Below are 14,571 nucleotides of genomic sequence, written 5' to 3' on the forward strand. Positions count from 1 at the left end.
ATTCCTTACAAAGGCGAAAAACAATTTTCCAAATCGCGAATTGAAGCTCTGACATAAGAAGAAAACTTTTTGTGCCAACTCCTGTGCTGGTCACTTTGCATTTCTGTTGCTGATTCTTCAGTTTTGCAGGATGACAAGTTGTTCAGGCTGCTGCTAATTATGTGCTCGCTGTTATGGTAATTGGCATCTCTCAGTTTTGTTGTTATGACTACAAAGTACTCGGTAACAGGCTGATAAGGCACAGACTGCAGGGCTGACACTCCTCACTGCTGCTCCCAGTTCTGGCTGTCCAGGTGTGCTGAGTACAAACTGATGGGTGTTAGAGGCTCTTTCTGGAGTGCTGATCACCCTGATGCTGGAGATACCCCAGCAGTACAAACGCTGCAGGTATGGACAGATATGAACACGTGGAATCCACTTCTCTCCCTCGGCAGTGATTGTAGGAAAAATCCTTGCTTTCACTTTAGGAAATGGCAAAAAAAATACCTGCAGGACAAGGAAAATTGCAGCAAGAAATTCTTTATTGCAGCCTTGGGTGCAACCCCAAGTCACATGGCCTGGGAAAAGCACACCCCGTTTGAAAAACGCGCTCTTTTTGTGCCCTCTTGGTTACCTAAGCTGTTAAATATTCAACAGGTGACAGGTATTCTACCTTAAAAGGTAATTTTAGAACTCAGGAGGGGGTGTTACCCTCCCTCCTGATTGATTGATGACTTACCCCTCTGTTCATGTACCGGGGATCTCTCTGCACACAATGACTGGCCATGTGGCCAGGGAATATTTTTCTATTTTTTATTTTTTTCCCTATCCCAGATGGGCATTTCACCTTACTGTCTCCATGAGGCACCTAAAAAAACCCCTTGGAATTAAATGAAAGCAAAGAAAATTCCACCACTCTCTGTTTTCCACTAAATTCATTTTGCTTATGATAAAACCAGGTTATTTATTTCTCACAGTGACCTGCAGTCCCACTCTGCTGCTGTGAAGTGCTTCATCAGGTCTGTTCTCGTGCTCAGGTAGCCTGGTGTCCTTGTTTCAGCCAGGAAACTTGAGTGTGTTGCTGTTTCTTGATGGTCCTTGACCTGTTGGGAGCTGTACTTAGGGATTACAGGGATTAGAAACCAGCAGATCAAAGTTTGGGTACCAGAGTGCATCATCCTGAGAGGATCCATCAGTATGAGCTTTGTACTGTTGTTAATGATGTTAAAAAAGAGCTTCCCTCATGTCCTAGTAGATTTACCATCCTCTTCCCCCCTGTTTTTAGCTTTTGCAGCACATGCAGAATCTCAGCAGCTTAGTCAATGTGTGCCTGTAGGGGAGCAGGCTGTGTAAAGGACTCTCAGCTGATTAAATCAGTAAATCCAAATTGAATCTGCACCTTCTCAGGAAAGCCCAGGTTCAATTTGCATTGACTGGGGGAGGGGGGTTGATAATATACTGTGAGCTGAAAACTCTGGACAGAAATGTTTGCTTCAGTGAGGAAACTACCAGCAGTCTGCTTGGTCACACGTGCAGGTATTGCCTGGACATCTGCAGGTTGTGTTTTAGGAAATTTGTAGCACAGGGAATATCTGTCTTCCACCTCCCTTATAAAACCTTTCAACCTACCATTTCTACCACTGGAACATATATTTTATAGCAGGGTTTTTCTTTCAGGGAAGCTGACTTGAGGTCTTGGTGGGTGGGAAATAACCCCAAATGCAGGTGGATCCTGGCTGTGCAGGACCCAAGTTGGATTAACACTGGTTTTTAGATACAGGACTCATTAAAAATCCCTTCAGCCCTGTAATCTAAACTCCATAAGCCATGGTGCAGCTCTTGAAAAGCCTAAACAAGTCACAAGATTTATCTGGTAGTAGATCTTGGGGTTTTTTTAACTGACTCAGGGACAACACAGCAGTGAGTAAGGATGTAACAAAAAGAATTCCTTGACTAATTGCAGACATCCTTGGGAATATTGGGAGACTTATGAATAGGCAGTAGAACTATAATATCCTGGATCTCTGATGGCCTTCGGGTTTTTAGGGTTAATAGGATTGCTTATCACATATTCTTGCAAGTACATTCAGAAGTAGGAAGGTTGTTCCTTTTCTCAGGAAAAAAGTCAAAACACAGAAGTATTAATGCAGACAGTGAGTGCTGGGGGTACATCTCTGTGTATCAGGCAGACTTTCTTCCCTTGTGCATATTTTACATTAGATAGAGAGACTGGCTTATGACTTAGAGGTGGAAGAGATCCCTTTGTGTTCTGGAAACTGCCATGGAACTTCTTCTTCCTGGTGCTGAGCTTGCTGGACACTGAATTTTTATTTTACCACCACAAACAAAGGCTCCCCATACAGATTTTGTAATAAATTATTAAGTTGCTCGTACAGCTGTATAAGCAGCATGGCCTTAGTGACAGCAGAACAGTTATTGGCAGCAACTTGGCTCTTTCTCACACTTTGTGGTTAATAAGAGTGGAAGGATGATTAATCCTTGTGTTGGGTTTCTGGGATGAAATGTGCTACCATAGGTAGCACAGGTGTAAAACCATAGGACGATTTCTGCAGGTGTTGTTGCTGTGAATGTTTTGGAATCTGCATGAGGAATATTTAAATATCATTGATATCCAGTTATTCAAGGAGTTTCTTCAGGTTTCCCAGGGTGTACATCTGTGCTTACCCCAGGGAAAGAAGAAAAGGGAGAAAACTTTGAAATCTGAATGAAGTCTGTAATTTCAGTCCATTAAGACAGGAAGAATGAGTTCCCAAAATGAACATTCCACAAAGTTCCTTTGGAAATTAGTCATTTCTGCTTCATCCAAGTTTCATATGAATGCTGAGATCAGATTCTTGCTCAGATTACTGTCAAGCAAACCTGCTCTCAGGTGACCACCCACTCTGAGACTTGGTTGCCCAGATGGTTTGTTAGGTGCTGTTTCAGGTGATAGAGGTACATTGGTTGAAAGTTCCTTGGGGGTTGTCTACCTAAGATCCCTGTTGGCACATTTGCAATCTACTGTTACAGCATCAGCTCCTTTTTAAGTCAGATTTGACTTGCCTCCTCATGGTCAGCTGTGATCAGTGTTTTTCATGAATCTGTCAAGGGAAAATAAATGATTAAACGAGAACATTTTTCTTTTTATGGACCGAAAAGCCCTAAATTTGTGTCAAGCCTGGCATACAATTCTTTGCAGGAGGTCATAAAGCCTGTAGGCTGGAACACAAGTCTACATCCAGTCTCTGGCCCTGCAGCCCTCCATTAATCATTACTTCCAGTTATAAAACAACATACTCAGACTTCCTTCACCAGAATATTATGAGGATGAGCTGGGGGCAGTTCCTTGAGCTGCCCTGCACGTGCACACACCAGTGTCCTCACTCCTTAAGCTCTGGGGTACAGATGTTTGAGAGATCATACCAGTGGGATTGGACATGGTTGGGTCTGTAAATCACAGCCATGGTGCTCTGTCAAGTTTAAACTCCAGCCTGGCTGTTCTCAGTTCTCCTCACTGCTCCTCATCTGTTCTGCACGTCCCCAGGTGCTGGACAGGGAGGGAAAGGGCAGGGAGGATGTTTGCTTCCCTGCTTTTCCTTTAAATGAAACAAAGAATCCTGCCTCAGGCTCTTCCTGCAAACCTGGCAGGTTGCTATGGATTAAGGCACTTAATCAATCCAGACAAACCATTCCATGCTGCCTCCTGGTAGTCAATACCTCCAGTCACTTGCCATTTCAGCAGCTTAGAGACCAACAATCCTTCATCCTGCACACAGAGATGTGCCAGAGAGCAAAAGTTGCTAAATAGCCACTAGAGATGAAGCTGTAAAATCCTTTTGCCTCTGTCTTTATCCCACCACCATCACTGGTAGCATAGCAACTGAGGAAGCTGCTTGAACTTGAGTTGACCCGAAATTACATGTTTCATGCTTTATGTGTTTATTCCCTGCCTTTCTACTTTTTTTTTTTTTTTGGTGCTTATTGAGGTTACATTTTCAGTCCCTGTGGGACATTAGCAGCTTGTTCATGCAGAAAGCTGAAACAGATTTAATAACATGTGATGTATGAGCTCAAATAGTCCATGGAGTCAGAAACATGAGAGAGAGCTAAAGCTGCCCTTGGGTACTGCCTGGTGGAGAGGCCCTTTGTGTTGGTGGGGTGTGGATGAAGTTTTCCATGTCTTTGGTGGAGCCATAAGGAAGAGCAACCTCCCACAGACTGATTTTTCATATTGTGGTGTGAGAGGACTGGCTGCTAAAGGAAGAAGCGTGGATTGGAAATATGAAAAGATTGTAGTAACCCTGGGATTTGTCACCTGGGGGAAAGAGAACTCAGACACAGGTTCAGAAGTAACCTGCAACTGTAAAGGCAGTTGGTGAATGTGCAGTTGCAGTAATTTCTAGTGGAGAAATCACTGGTTTGACCAGAGTTTCTTGAAAGCTCCTGTATTTTCATATCCCTTAGTTCTCAGTTCTCATACTGTGTGCAGATATATTCACATGTTAAACACAAACTTGTTCTTCTTTGTAGGTCATTTCAAGATGAATATAAAATGTTGTACTCCACACATACTTGATGTGCCTGTCAAATCCAAGAAATGAGGGAAGTGGCAAAAATTCAAAATTACTAATTGTTTTGGGAGGAAAATGTATCAAGGCTGGGTTTGGAGAACAGGGCTTGGTTAAGCACCCTGGACGTGATCCTGGTGGATCAAAATGGAACAGTTGGATGCTGGATAGAGAAAGTCATGGTCTTTTTATTTTTACTGGTGTTTTGGTCAAGTGAAACCTGAACCTTTTTTCTGTCTGTGCCACAGTGTCAACAGGTGGGACCAAGATGCCCCAACCTCAGAACAGTCCTAGTAAGAGAATGAAATTCTTTCTTTGACAAGCACTTTAAGCATTGAATTATTAAATCAAAGGGCATCACTGTCACCAGTACATGCTCTGGCTGAACAGATGAAAGGAAAGTGAGTTGTGCTCGTCTTTTCCAGAGAAAAGAATCATCATTTATCTTCATGTGGTGCTTTTAGGCTGTAGCACCTGAGTTCTGCTGCCCTGGGTGAGGACATTCAGAGAGAATTCAAGGGGCTTGCAGGTGCTCAGTATTATTTCTTGGCTTCCCCCTTAATAGACTGACTGATCCATTACCTGACTGAATTTCACACTAAAGGCCAAGTGCTGAGAACATAAGAGCAAAGGAGGTTAAATGCATCTCACTTGTATTTTAATAGCAGTCAAAAGATGGAGGGATTAATTTTATCTTAGATACATAACTTAGAATGAGCCCATTTCTCTCCTTTGACTACAAAAGGGAACCTGAGATAATTAGTACAGGTTAGAACACACAAAACCTACAAAGTACAAGTCAGGTTGTTTTTAATCAGCTCGTGGATGCACAAAAGTCTTTGTGTTGGGCCTCTTGTGGTCCATGAAAGGTCTCTTTCTGACATTCCATAAGCAACAAGAAGCATGTTCTCCTCTTCTTCCTGATGTGTTTTTGTAGCTGTTTTGCAGTTGAAAAACTCAGAAAATTACATGCACTTTAAAACTGTGAGTTAATTGTCCGTGATTCCAGCCCTGGGGAGCTTGTCATTCTTGGAGATTACCTACAGAGCCTGCCTGAGCACTGTGGAGGGCAGTGCTCCTATCCACGTGGGAAAGGTTGCCTTTGGCACTCTGCATGCACAGGGCTTAGGAATGTGTGTTGCTGCAACACAGGAGATTGCCACACATCAGTGCTGAGCCCTGGGAGAGTCCACAGTCACCTTTTTTAACTGTGTTACAGTACAAATGATGGCTCAAAGAGAAGCATTCAGTTCTAATCTATGTGAGTTCTTGTAATAAGCTTTACAATTAGAGCACAGGCTCTTCCATCTAATTCACTTAATTTACGCTGGGAAATGAGATACTGTTCAACTAATCCGATGCTATTTTCCTCTTTATTAGGGAATGAAAGCGTCCTCTGAGGCTCTGGTGGGATTCAGGCTAAGCTTCTGAGGCACAAATAGTGTGAAATGCTAATGAAACAGTGCTGTGCTGTAATTCCCACTTGGTGTCTGGTGCCCCTCTCCTTCAGCCTGTGACACCACTGGAAGGGTTGGCAGGAGGCAGTGGAGCTGTGCCAGCTCTTTCTGGACTTTGGGAATGTTTGTTTGATGAGATGACATTGGTACAGGTGAACTTCCTTCAGCCAGAGTTTGTTCCAGCTGCCTTGCATGGTTGGACTCGATGATCTCAGAGGTCTTTTCCAACCTAGTTGAATCCTGTGATTATGTGATTCCATGACTGCAGTGCCTTTAGGAAATGGTTAAGAGGTTTTCTCCTGTAAGCATTGCTGTGTTCTTCTCTTTAAACCCAGTTGCTTAATTGAGAACATATGTGTTCAACTCACCAAGGAGCATTTCCACTGCTTCCTAAGGGGATAATACACAGAGAATATGTGTTCTTCATTTTCAGCAGGCTGCAGCAACTTCTCCCTTCCTATATAAAGACTGCACCTATGCTGTTGTGAGCTGCAAAGGGAATAGTCTGTTTGAATTGGAGGCTTTGGGGATGTTAGAAGACGAGTATCCTGCCAAACACTGAGTCTCTTGCTCCGTTTCCTTTCTTTGGTGCTATCGATTGCTGTCCCCTGGGATCTGCTCATCTCGTTTTTTCACTGCTGTTGTGCTGATTCTTTGACCACTTTGCTCAGTTCTTCCACATCTTTCTGGCTCGTTTTTGTTTTCTCTCTCACTCCTTGTACATGAAACGTGTGGTGAGTCCCCTGCAGGCAGAAGCACCTGCTCTTAAGGGAAAAGCAAAAGGGAAAAAAAGCACATCACGTGTTGTGGCACACAGGGATTCTGTTTCAGAGAGGACTGAAGCTACTGATCACTCTGTTAATAAATTTGTGTTGGGAAGAATCATCAGTTGGAGAGTACTGATATTAAATGTGATAATCCATAGCACAGTACAATAGTGTCTAAAGCAGCCCCTGCTTGCTGCTCTGATGTCCCAGCTCTTCAGCTGGGTACCCAGCCTGCCATGAGCTAAAAGGGTACACTGATTACTGAGCACATAAACATTCCATGGCTGATGGTTCAGGAGGGTGGATGTGGTGTTGGTCTCAACAGGGGCAGGAAGAGACCTGTAGGGGAATAGATTAAGGTATGTCAGGGTGGAGTTTTCCTGCTGGAACTGCTCTGTTTCATATTGGGATGCAAAGCCCAACAGGGAAGACTTTTGCACCTCTAAAATATAGAAACCTGTGAAACCACAGCCCTCATTCTACAGGCTGTAGAAATCCTCAGTCTTCCTCTTCTCTCACTTTTCTGGATTTTGGCTTTAATTAAATATTCAGGATTGTTCACATCAGAATTGGTGCTGGGCACTTTTCTTTGGGCACAGACCACACCATTCACTGGTGCAATTCACCTGTCCAGGTGAATTAATGAATGATTTTACTGGTGCTCTGGCAGATTCTTTCAATCTTGTTGGCACATGCCACTGCTGTCAGGCTGTCACATCACTGTGAGACACATCTGAGTCTCTCTCCTTTAGACAAAAACTATTAGTGCACTGTCAGCACAGTGAAATCATCTTGTTAAATACTGTAAAATCCATGTGATTTTTTTTTTTTTTTTGTGCAATAAGTGGAAGTTTGGACAATCGCTGGAAAACAAAATTCACCTGCTGCATTTGTGGTGGTGGTAAAACTGTGCTGATAAACACTGCCAGTATAAATACCCACATTCAGAGCTCAGGCTGCTCATTGCTGTGGTGTAAAACTGGAAGGGGTGCCCAAGGATGCTGCTCAGACAGTCTTGCTTTTTGTACAAAACTCTATAAATGCATTTTGTTCTGTTTTTTTTTTTTTTTTTCTTAAAAAGAGTTTTGAGAAGCTTGAAATTTGGTTTCCTTGCCTTCCAGTGCCATCCTTATCCATTTGGCAGGCACAGTCCACAGCTGCTCGTTTGGGACGTGGTGAGAAAAGCTCACAATTCCCATTAGTAGGGGAATAAGCGGTACCATGTTTGAAAACACAGACCCTGCTTGTCAGGCAAATGTCTTTTGAGAGCAGCTCCCATCCCACCTCTCCATTCCCCAAAGGATAAGGAAAAAAAATGTGTCTCTTCTGATGTTATTTTTAGACCTGTGCTGTGTGTTGTGTACATGTGAGAAAACAAAACAGTAACGAAAGGAGGGAGCCCAGGGTGGCACTTCAGAAACAGAATTGTTGAACTTGGTCACGTACCAGAGTTTTGTAGAACTGGGGGCTCTTTCTGTCTAAAACCATCCCTACCCAATCCCATGCAAATGAGAGTTCATGATCACTTTGGCTGTATAGGTTATCAGGTGGGTTTGTTATGAACGAGGAAGTAATTAAAAAAAATTGAATGTTACTAATATAAAATCCATAGCTTAAGAGGTTTCTGCAGCTGCTTTAAGATTACATTTTCTGTACTATCTTTTTTTTTTATGAGTTATTTTGCAGGAGGCAGTGACAAGGATTTTTCTCTAGTTTTTCAGTCTTTTCATGGAACCCATTTTTCTTCCATCATCTGAAAATTGCTTAGAAAGTCAAACAGAGAAATATTCCAGTGGTAGAGTAGAAAAACTCAGAAACTGTTGCCCAAGAGTAAAGTGTGTGTGTTTTCCACACTAGTTGGGGAGTGTTGGTGACACCAGGCCTTGCAGAGTTCAGGAAGTGTCTGGATGATGCTCTTAGTCATGGAGAATTGTGGGATGGTTTGGGTTGGAAGGGACATTAAAGCTCAGGGACACCTTCCACTAGCCCAGGTTGCTCCAAGCCCCATCCAACCTGGCCTTAGACACTTCCAGGGATCCAGGGGCAGCCACAGCTTCTCTGGGCAACCTGTGCCAGGGCCTCCCCACCCCCCCAGAGAAGGATTTCCTCCCAGTATCCCATCCAACCCTGCCCTCTGGCAGTTTAAAGCCATCACCCCTTGTCCTGTCACAATGTGTTGTTGAGTTTTAGGTGGTTCTGTGAGGAGCAGGGAGTTGGATTTGATGATCCTTATGGGTTCCTTCCAGCTCGAGACACTCTGTGATTCTGTGTGGTTTCTGCTTTGTGCCTCCTGGTAGTTTTCTTTTCTCACACTCTGTATTACTAAAATTCATGTCATTTTACAGCTCTAACAGTGTTCAGCCTTCTGAGCTGCATTTCCTTGTCTAGTGGGAGGAGAAAGGCACATCCCAAATTCCCTTTGTGTCTGCACAACTGGACCTGCTTTGCACATAGAATAAAATCTACTTGTGGTCAATAACCCCCTTTTTTTGAGCCTGCACTACTTTTGTTTCCTTAAAAGAGAGCTCCCATGTTTTTTTCTGTGTCCTTCCCAAGTCTGGAATTCAGGATGGATATTCCAGCTGCTGCAATCCAGTTCCAGATGTGTTTGTTCCTGGGGTACCAGTGGCTTCCTCCTCCCTGTCTGGAAGGGGATGGGACAATGACTGAAAAGGAGCAACAGGCAAGGCAAAGCCTGTAATACAAAATAGTGTTGGCATGAAATGGGGCTTAAAAATACTGTTGTTCACACTTCCATGTGTAAAAGGCCGATCTGTCACCATGTTTATTTAATCAAGGTCCCATAGAGATTTTAATTAAAACAGTGAGCTCATAATGTCAGGCTGGTCATCTGTGACTGACAAGTGGGGTTTGGAACAGAGGGCAAAAAAATGGGCCTTTTTTTCTGTGCCAGTTTTGCTAAATAATGGATAACTTGTTTAGATCACTTATAGTCATTTGGCACAGTGATATTAAAAAAAAAAGCTGCTTCTCCAGTTGGTGCCAGTAGGAAAGAATCCTTTATTTTCAGTGAGGTGGGATTGAGCCCTGAATAACTGTTGTAATGGCTGCTCATCTTAGTTTCTTAAATTCAGAAAATGGGAGTAACAGTTTAAATTCCTACTTCTATAATATTTTACAGCACCTGTTTTTCAAATGGTACAGAAAGGGGAAAATTAATGGGGGTGAGGGGAAGGGAGAAACCCACCCTTACAGTTCTTTTTGGTGAGGAAGGTTTAGATTTGGACTAAAACAGAAGATGGTAATGCTGTGTGACATCTTAATTTAAATCAGTTTGGCAATTGTAGTTTCTAAACTTGTTAGATGAGATTTTCATGTCTGTTCAGCAGGATAAACTGCTCTATTAATTAAGCTCAGTCCCATAAATCTCTTCTAACTTGCCATCAAATCCCAAAGAAACCTGGATCACGTTGCTATTGAAATGTGCAACCCAGGAGAATGGAGTTTAATATTTCATTTGTCTTGTGATGTGACTTGTAAGATGTCATTTTTGCATTGGGAATAAAAATCACCAAGTCTGTCTTTTAATTGTCTTGCACCAGGAAACAAGTAATAAGCTGCTTGTGATTTATAATAATTTGATTTTTAATGAAAACGTATCTGCATGCGTTTCTTGAAAACAGTTTTCTTGGAGAAATAACCTCAGTAAGTCAAAACATAATCAGCTCGGCATTTCATAGCAGAAAGAGATTCTGGCAGGAGTTAGGGGAAGAGGACAGAATAAAAACAAAAATAAACATTCCACAGAAAACATAGCTGGTGTCACTGTTTTTGTAAATGTTGGATTCCTGCTGCAATTACAATTCAGATTGCCTTTTTTTTTTTGCAGAGGCACAATGTACAACTCCTGCAGTCGATCCCTAGGAGGTAGCAGGGCTCCTTGTAATTAGTGTTAGCCAGAGGAGATGAAATTAAGTAATGTTTCAGTTGATCATTTTGTATAATAAAGGTTTCTGTGCATTTGTTGCTCTTCACTGAGCAGATGTTAACCTGCAAGAATCTTCTTCCTGTCGTGGGGTGCTCAAACTTTTTCCTTCCACATTTTTGTGGGTCCTGCATTGTTTCAGTTTTCCGGGTTCTTTGAGGGGTCACCTTTAAAAGAGGAATTTAGAGTAACTCTCACAGAACTTTAAATTATTGATATGCTGGTACATTTATAGGTTTCTTTTTCTGAGATGGGGATCACAGGATGGTTTAGGTTGGGAGGGATCTTAAAGCTCATCTCATCCCACCCCCTGCCTTGGGCAGGGACACCTTCCACCAGCCCAGGTTGCTCCAAGCCCTGTCCAACCTGGCCTTGGACACTTCCAGGGATGGGACAGCCACAGCTTCTCTGGGCAACCTGTGCCAGTGTTCGACACCCTCATGATAAAAACCTTCTTTTTGTCACCTTAGCTTCATAAGAGAATAGAGTTTGTGTCCTCTGGGCTGAGGGCAAACCACATCAGAGTGGGGCAGAGGGAAGACTTGATGAGATCCAGGAAATTGCTGATAATCCTGCCCAGTTCAGCTCAGGTTTTCCAAACCACAAAGCGTTTGCTGTTCATGTGGTTTCCAGTGTGGAAGTGTTATTTATACACTGACTGAGAGGAGAAAAGGAATAATAGAAATCAGGCAGGCAGCCAGAGCTCTGTAGATTGTATTTTTTTATTTTGTAGCTCCCATCAAAGGGAGCTGCTGTGATGTCTTTTATCAGCTTGCTTTGCTTTTTCTCACAGAGGTGACGCTCAGCAGCCGAGTTCTGCCTCCTCATGCTGCTTCTCAGACATCCAGACCCTCTTCAAGTCTCATGCAGACTTCCTTGAGTACCTTTGCTCGTGAAGTTAAGGAAACTTTGCAATCAAACATGACAGGAGGTGTCGATTCACTGTTGCCTTCGAGTTTTTCTCAGTTCTCAGTTTTTCAGGAGCCCCAGTTTAAGCCAGTTCTGGTATCACTGGTCATGGGAAGATCCCTAGTGCTTAAATTTGCTAGGATTGTCTCAGGCACACAACCAGTGCTTTGCTTAGAAATTACATCCCGTCTTTAACCTGGATTTTGCTTGTTGAAATCAGAAAATGAGCAAGTGATCTGAGTTTTCCACTTACTGTTAATTGTGCCATGTTAAGCATGAGAATTTGGCTGAACCACAGATCAGTGATTGGGAGATTCTGCTGTGTCAGGTCACAGGGCAGAGAAAGGGCTGTACTGGAGCCTTTTTATTCATGAATATGTTAAATGCACTCATTTGTCTTAATTTAAGACTTCCTTCTTCCCCCTCACCCTCCAGTATTATATTGAGTGCTATTGCTTAAAAGAGGGAGCAAGTATAAACCTTGTGATCTTTTAGAAGTGACTTTTGTGTTTTATTTTAAACAGAGGTTGCTTTGTGGTTACTGCAGGTGTTTCTGAATTGGTAATACTACCCCCAGTAAAAGGGGCTGAATTTTTAGCACCAAAAAAGTGCAATTCTTTTCAGGAACAGATTAAATTCTTATAAGAGGTTTGGTAAATTGTGCCTGTGTTACAATGGATTTTGGGGACAGTCTTGCTCCAAAATGGATCTTTGTGATAGAATTCCTTGATTTCTTTTTGTCTGCAGAGCCCCCCACTCCCATCGCCCCTCCGGAGCTCCTGGCCGTGGGAGCCACGTACCTGTGGATCAAACCCAACGCCAACTCCATCATCGGGGACGGGCCCATCATCCTCAAGGAGGTGGAGTATCGGACAACCACGGGCAACTGGGCAGAGACTCACATTGTGGACTCCCCCAATTACAAACTGTGGCACCTGGACCCCGACGTGGAGTACGAGATCCGGGTGCTGCTCACGCGCCCCGGGGAAGGAGGAACAGGCCCCCCTGGGCCCCCCCTCACCACCAGGACCAAGTGTGCAGGTAGGATTGCTGCTGCTTTGGGACACTTTGGTTCCCTTCCTCGCTGTAGGTGTGCCATCTGAATTGACGTTATGAATTTAGATGCATCCTGGAATAGTTTGTTTTATTCCCTAGGCAGGTGTTGTTTTTATGTATGTGGTGTGTTTGACTAAGTTTTGCCTCAGCGTGTGGCTACTTTTTGTTGAAATGGGCAGAGAGGAGAGTTTTCTGACCAAAATTGTTCTTAAGGCTAGTCTATGATTTAATACTCACCTCTAAGTGCATAACAAAATTTTGCATAACAAGTTCTTGGGTAATGAATCAGGAGTGTTTATTAACACCTTGACACTGATACCAGTTTGAGGGCAGTGTGGTGAAAGAGGAGGCATTTAGTTTTTAAAATGCATTGTTGTGTTCCATTTGATGGAGATGATTCTTCTCCTCACTTCTGACAGAGAAACCCGTTCAAACACTGTGCACCATCCTCCTTTCCTCTTTCATATTGGAGTGGATCAATTTTGATCCAGGGACAGAAGGAGTCTATCTTCTTTCTAAGCCTTCCCAGGAAAATCTAAAGGATCATGTTCCTCATGTTTCAGATATATTGGCTGTGCACTCTGTTGTCATACATTAATCATTAGCCATTAAGGGAAATCAAGCTCTGCCTGGCAAGGGGATGAGCAAAGCACTTTTCTGCCTCCCAGTTTTTTTCCAGCACACAACTGTCTTCTCAAAGTTTGCATTTTTATAATTTTTTCCAAGGTCCTTACTGTGGAGGGAACAAAGGACAGAGACTAAAAGGTTGCTCTGCCCTTTTCCATAACCTTTTTTCCCTCCCCACAAATGAGTGGTTTACAGCAAGTGGATTTGAGCAGTGGAAATCTTTACACAAAACCATCTTGGTTCCAGTTACTTTTTCTGACAAAATATCAAGACTGAAGTGTGAGGAAGGCATCCAGAGCAGCCAAATGCCATCCTGGGATGGGATCAAGCAGGAAAATGTTCATGTTCCTCACCCACTGTCCACACAGCAGGAGCACCCCCAGCAGCACCCCCTTCCTCTACCAAGGGAGGAAGCCTGGCAGGTTGATTGTGTTGTTGGGTGTGAGTGGGGCACATCCTTTATTATACAGGTTATAAATCAGTGAATATTTAGTGTCTGTTTGAGGAGATTTGGTTCCAAATAAATAAATCTGAGCATGAGGCCCTGGCACACAGAGGTGTTTGCCCTGTCCATCAGATGTCCATTGGTAGAAGACAGATGTTTAGAGGCTTTGTGCTGCAGCTTTGTGGAAAGTGTGAAGTGACATGGAAGATGTCCTGGCCTGTTTAGGAAAGTTGGCACATGCTCTGCTGCTCATCTTTTGGCTTTCTTCTCCTTCACTAGTGTGGTCAAATTCTCTGACCATCATCAGAAATAACTGCAGGCCTGGCCTGGGACTGTGCATTTGCGAATGGAGATATGATGTGCTGAGATTTGCTCTGTAGCTCATCATGTTGCCCCTTTGCAGGCACATTCTCTGCATCACCTGTAGAGGATGCTGGCTTTGGTTTAATTCAGGGGTTAAAATAACAGGATGTTGCCTTTGTGCTTAATGATGTCTAGTCCTGGGTCCCAGAGTGCTGAGTTTCCTTGCTCGGCTCAGGTATCGACTGACATCGAGAGGGATGACGTGGGTAATTTGTTCAAATTGGCTGAGCCACTTTTCTGTTTTCCATCCTATTTTCCTAATGAAAATCTAACTGGAGAAGGTCATTCTCTTAATGTTAGCTGTCATGCAGAGCTTGTTGAGATTGATGGTGATGGCATTTATGTTTTCTTTAGGGCACCGGGTGGGAGAAATCAGAATGGTCTCGATCTAAGCGTGGACTTGGAGGGAGAGACTTAACAGCTAAAGATGTGCAACTTGCACCAAATGCCAACT

The 14,571-nt window shown here is 43.3% G+C and overlaps 1 protein-coding gene across 1 annotated transcript in view; it reads left to right on the forward strand.

The window, feature by feature from the left end:
* The window catches only part of PTPRT (protein tyrosine phosphatase receptor type T), a 457,975-nt gene that overhangs the window by 218,513 nt on the left and 224,891 nt on the right, over positions 1-14,571 (forward strand). The window contains exon 7 of the mRNA XM_051802833.1: positions 12,374-12,667. Within this exon, the coding sequence (XP_051658793.1) occupies positions 12,374-12,667 (294 nt within the window). The remainder of the gene's footprint in view (positions 1-12,373; positions 12,668-14,571) is intronic.

Source organism: Manacus candei, unplaced genomic scaffold (assembly GCF_025592945.1).
Source record: "Manacus candei isolate 608988 ecotype Guabito, Panama unplaced genomic scaffold, ASM2559294v1 h1tg000057l, whole genome shotgun sequence".
NCBI lineage: Eukaryota > Metazoa > Chordata > Aves > Passeriformes > Pipridae > Manacus > Manacus candei.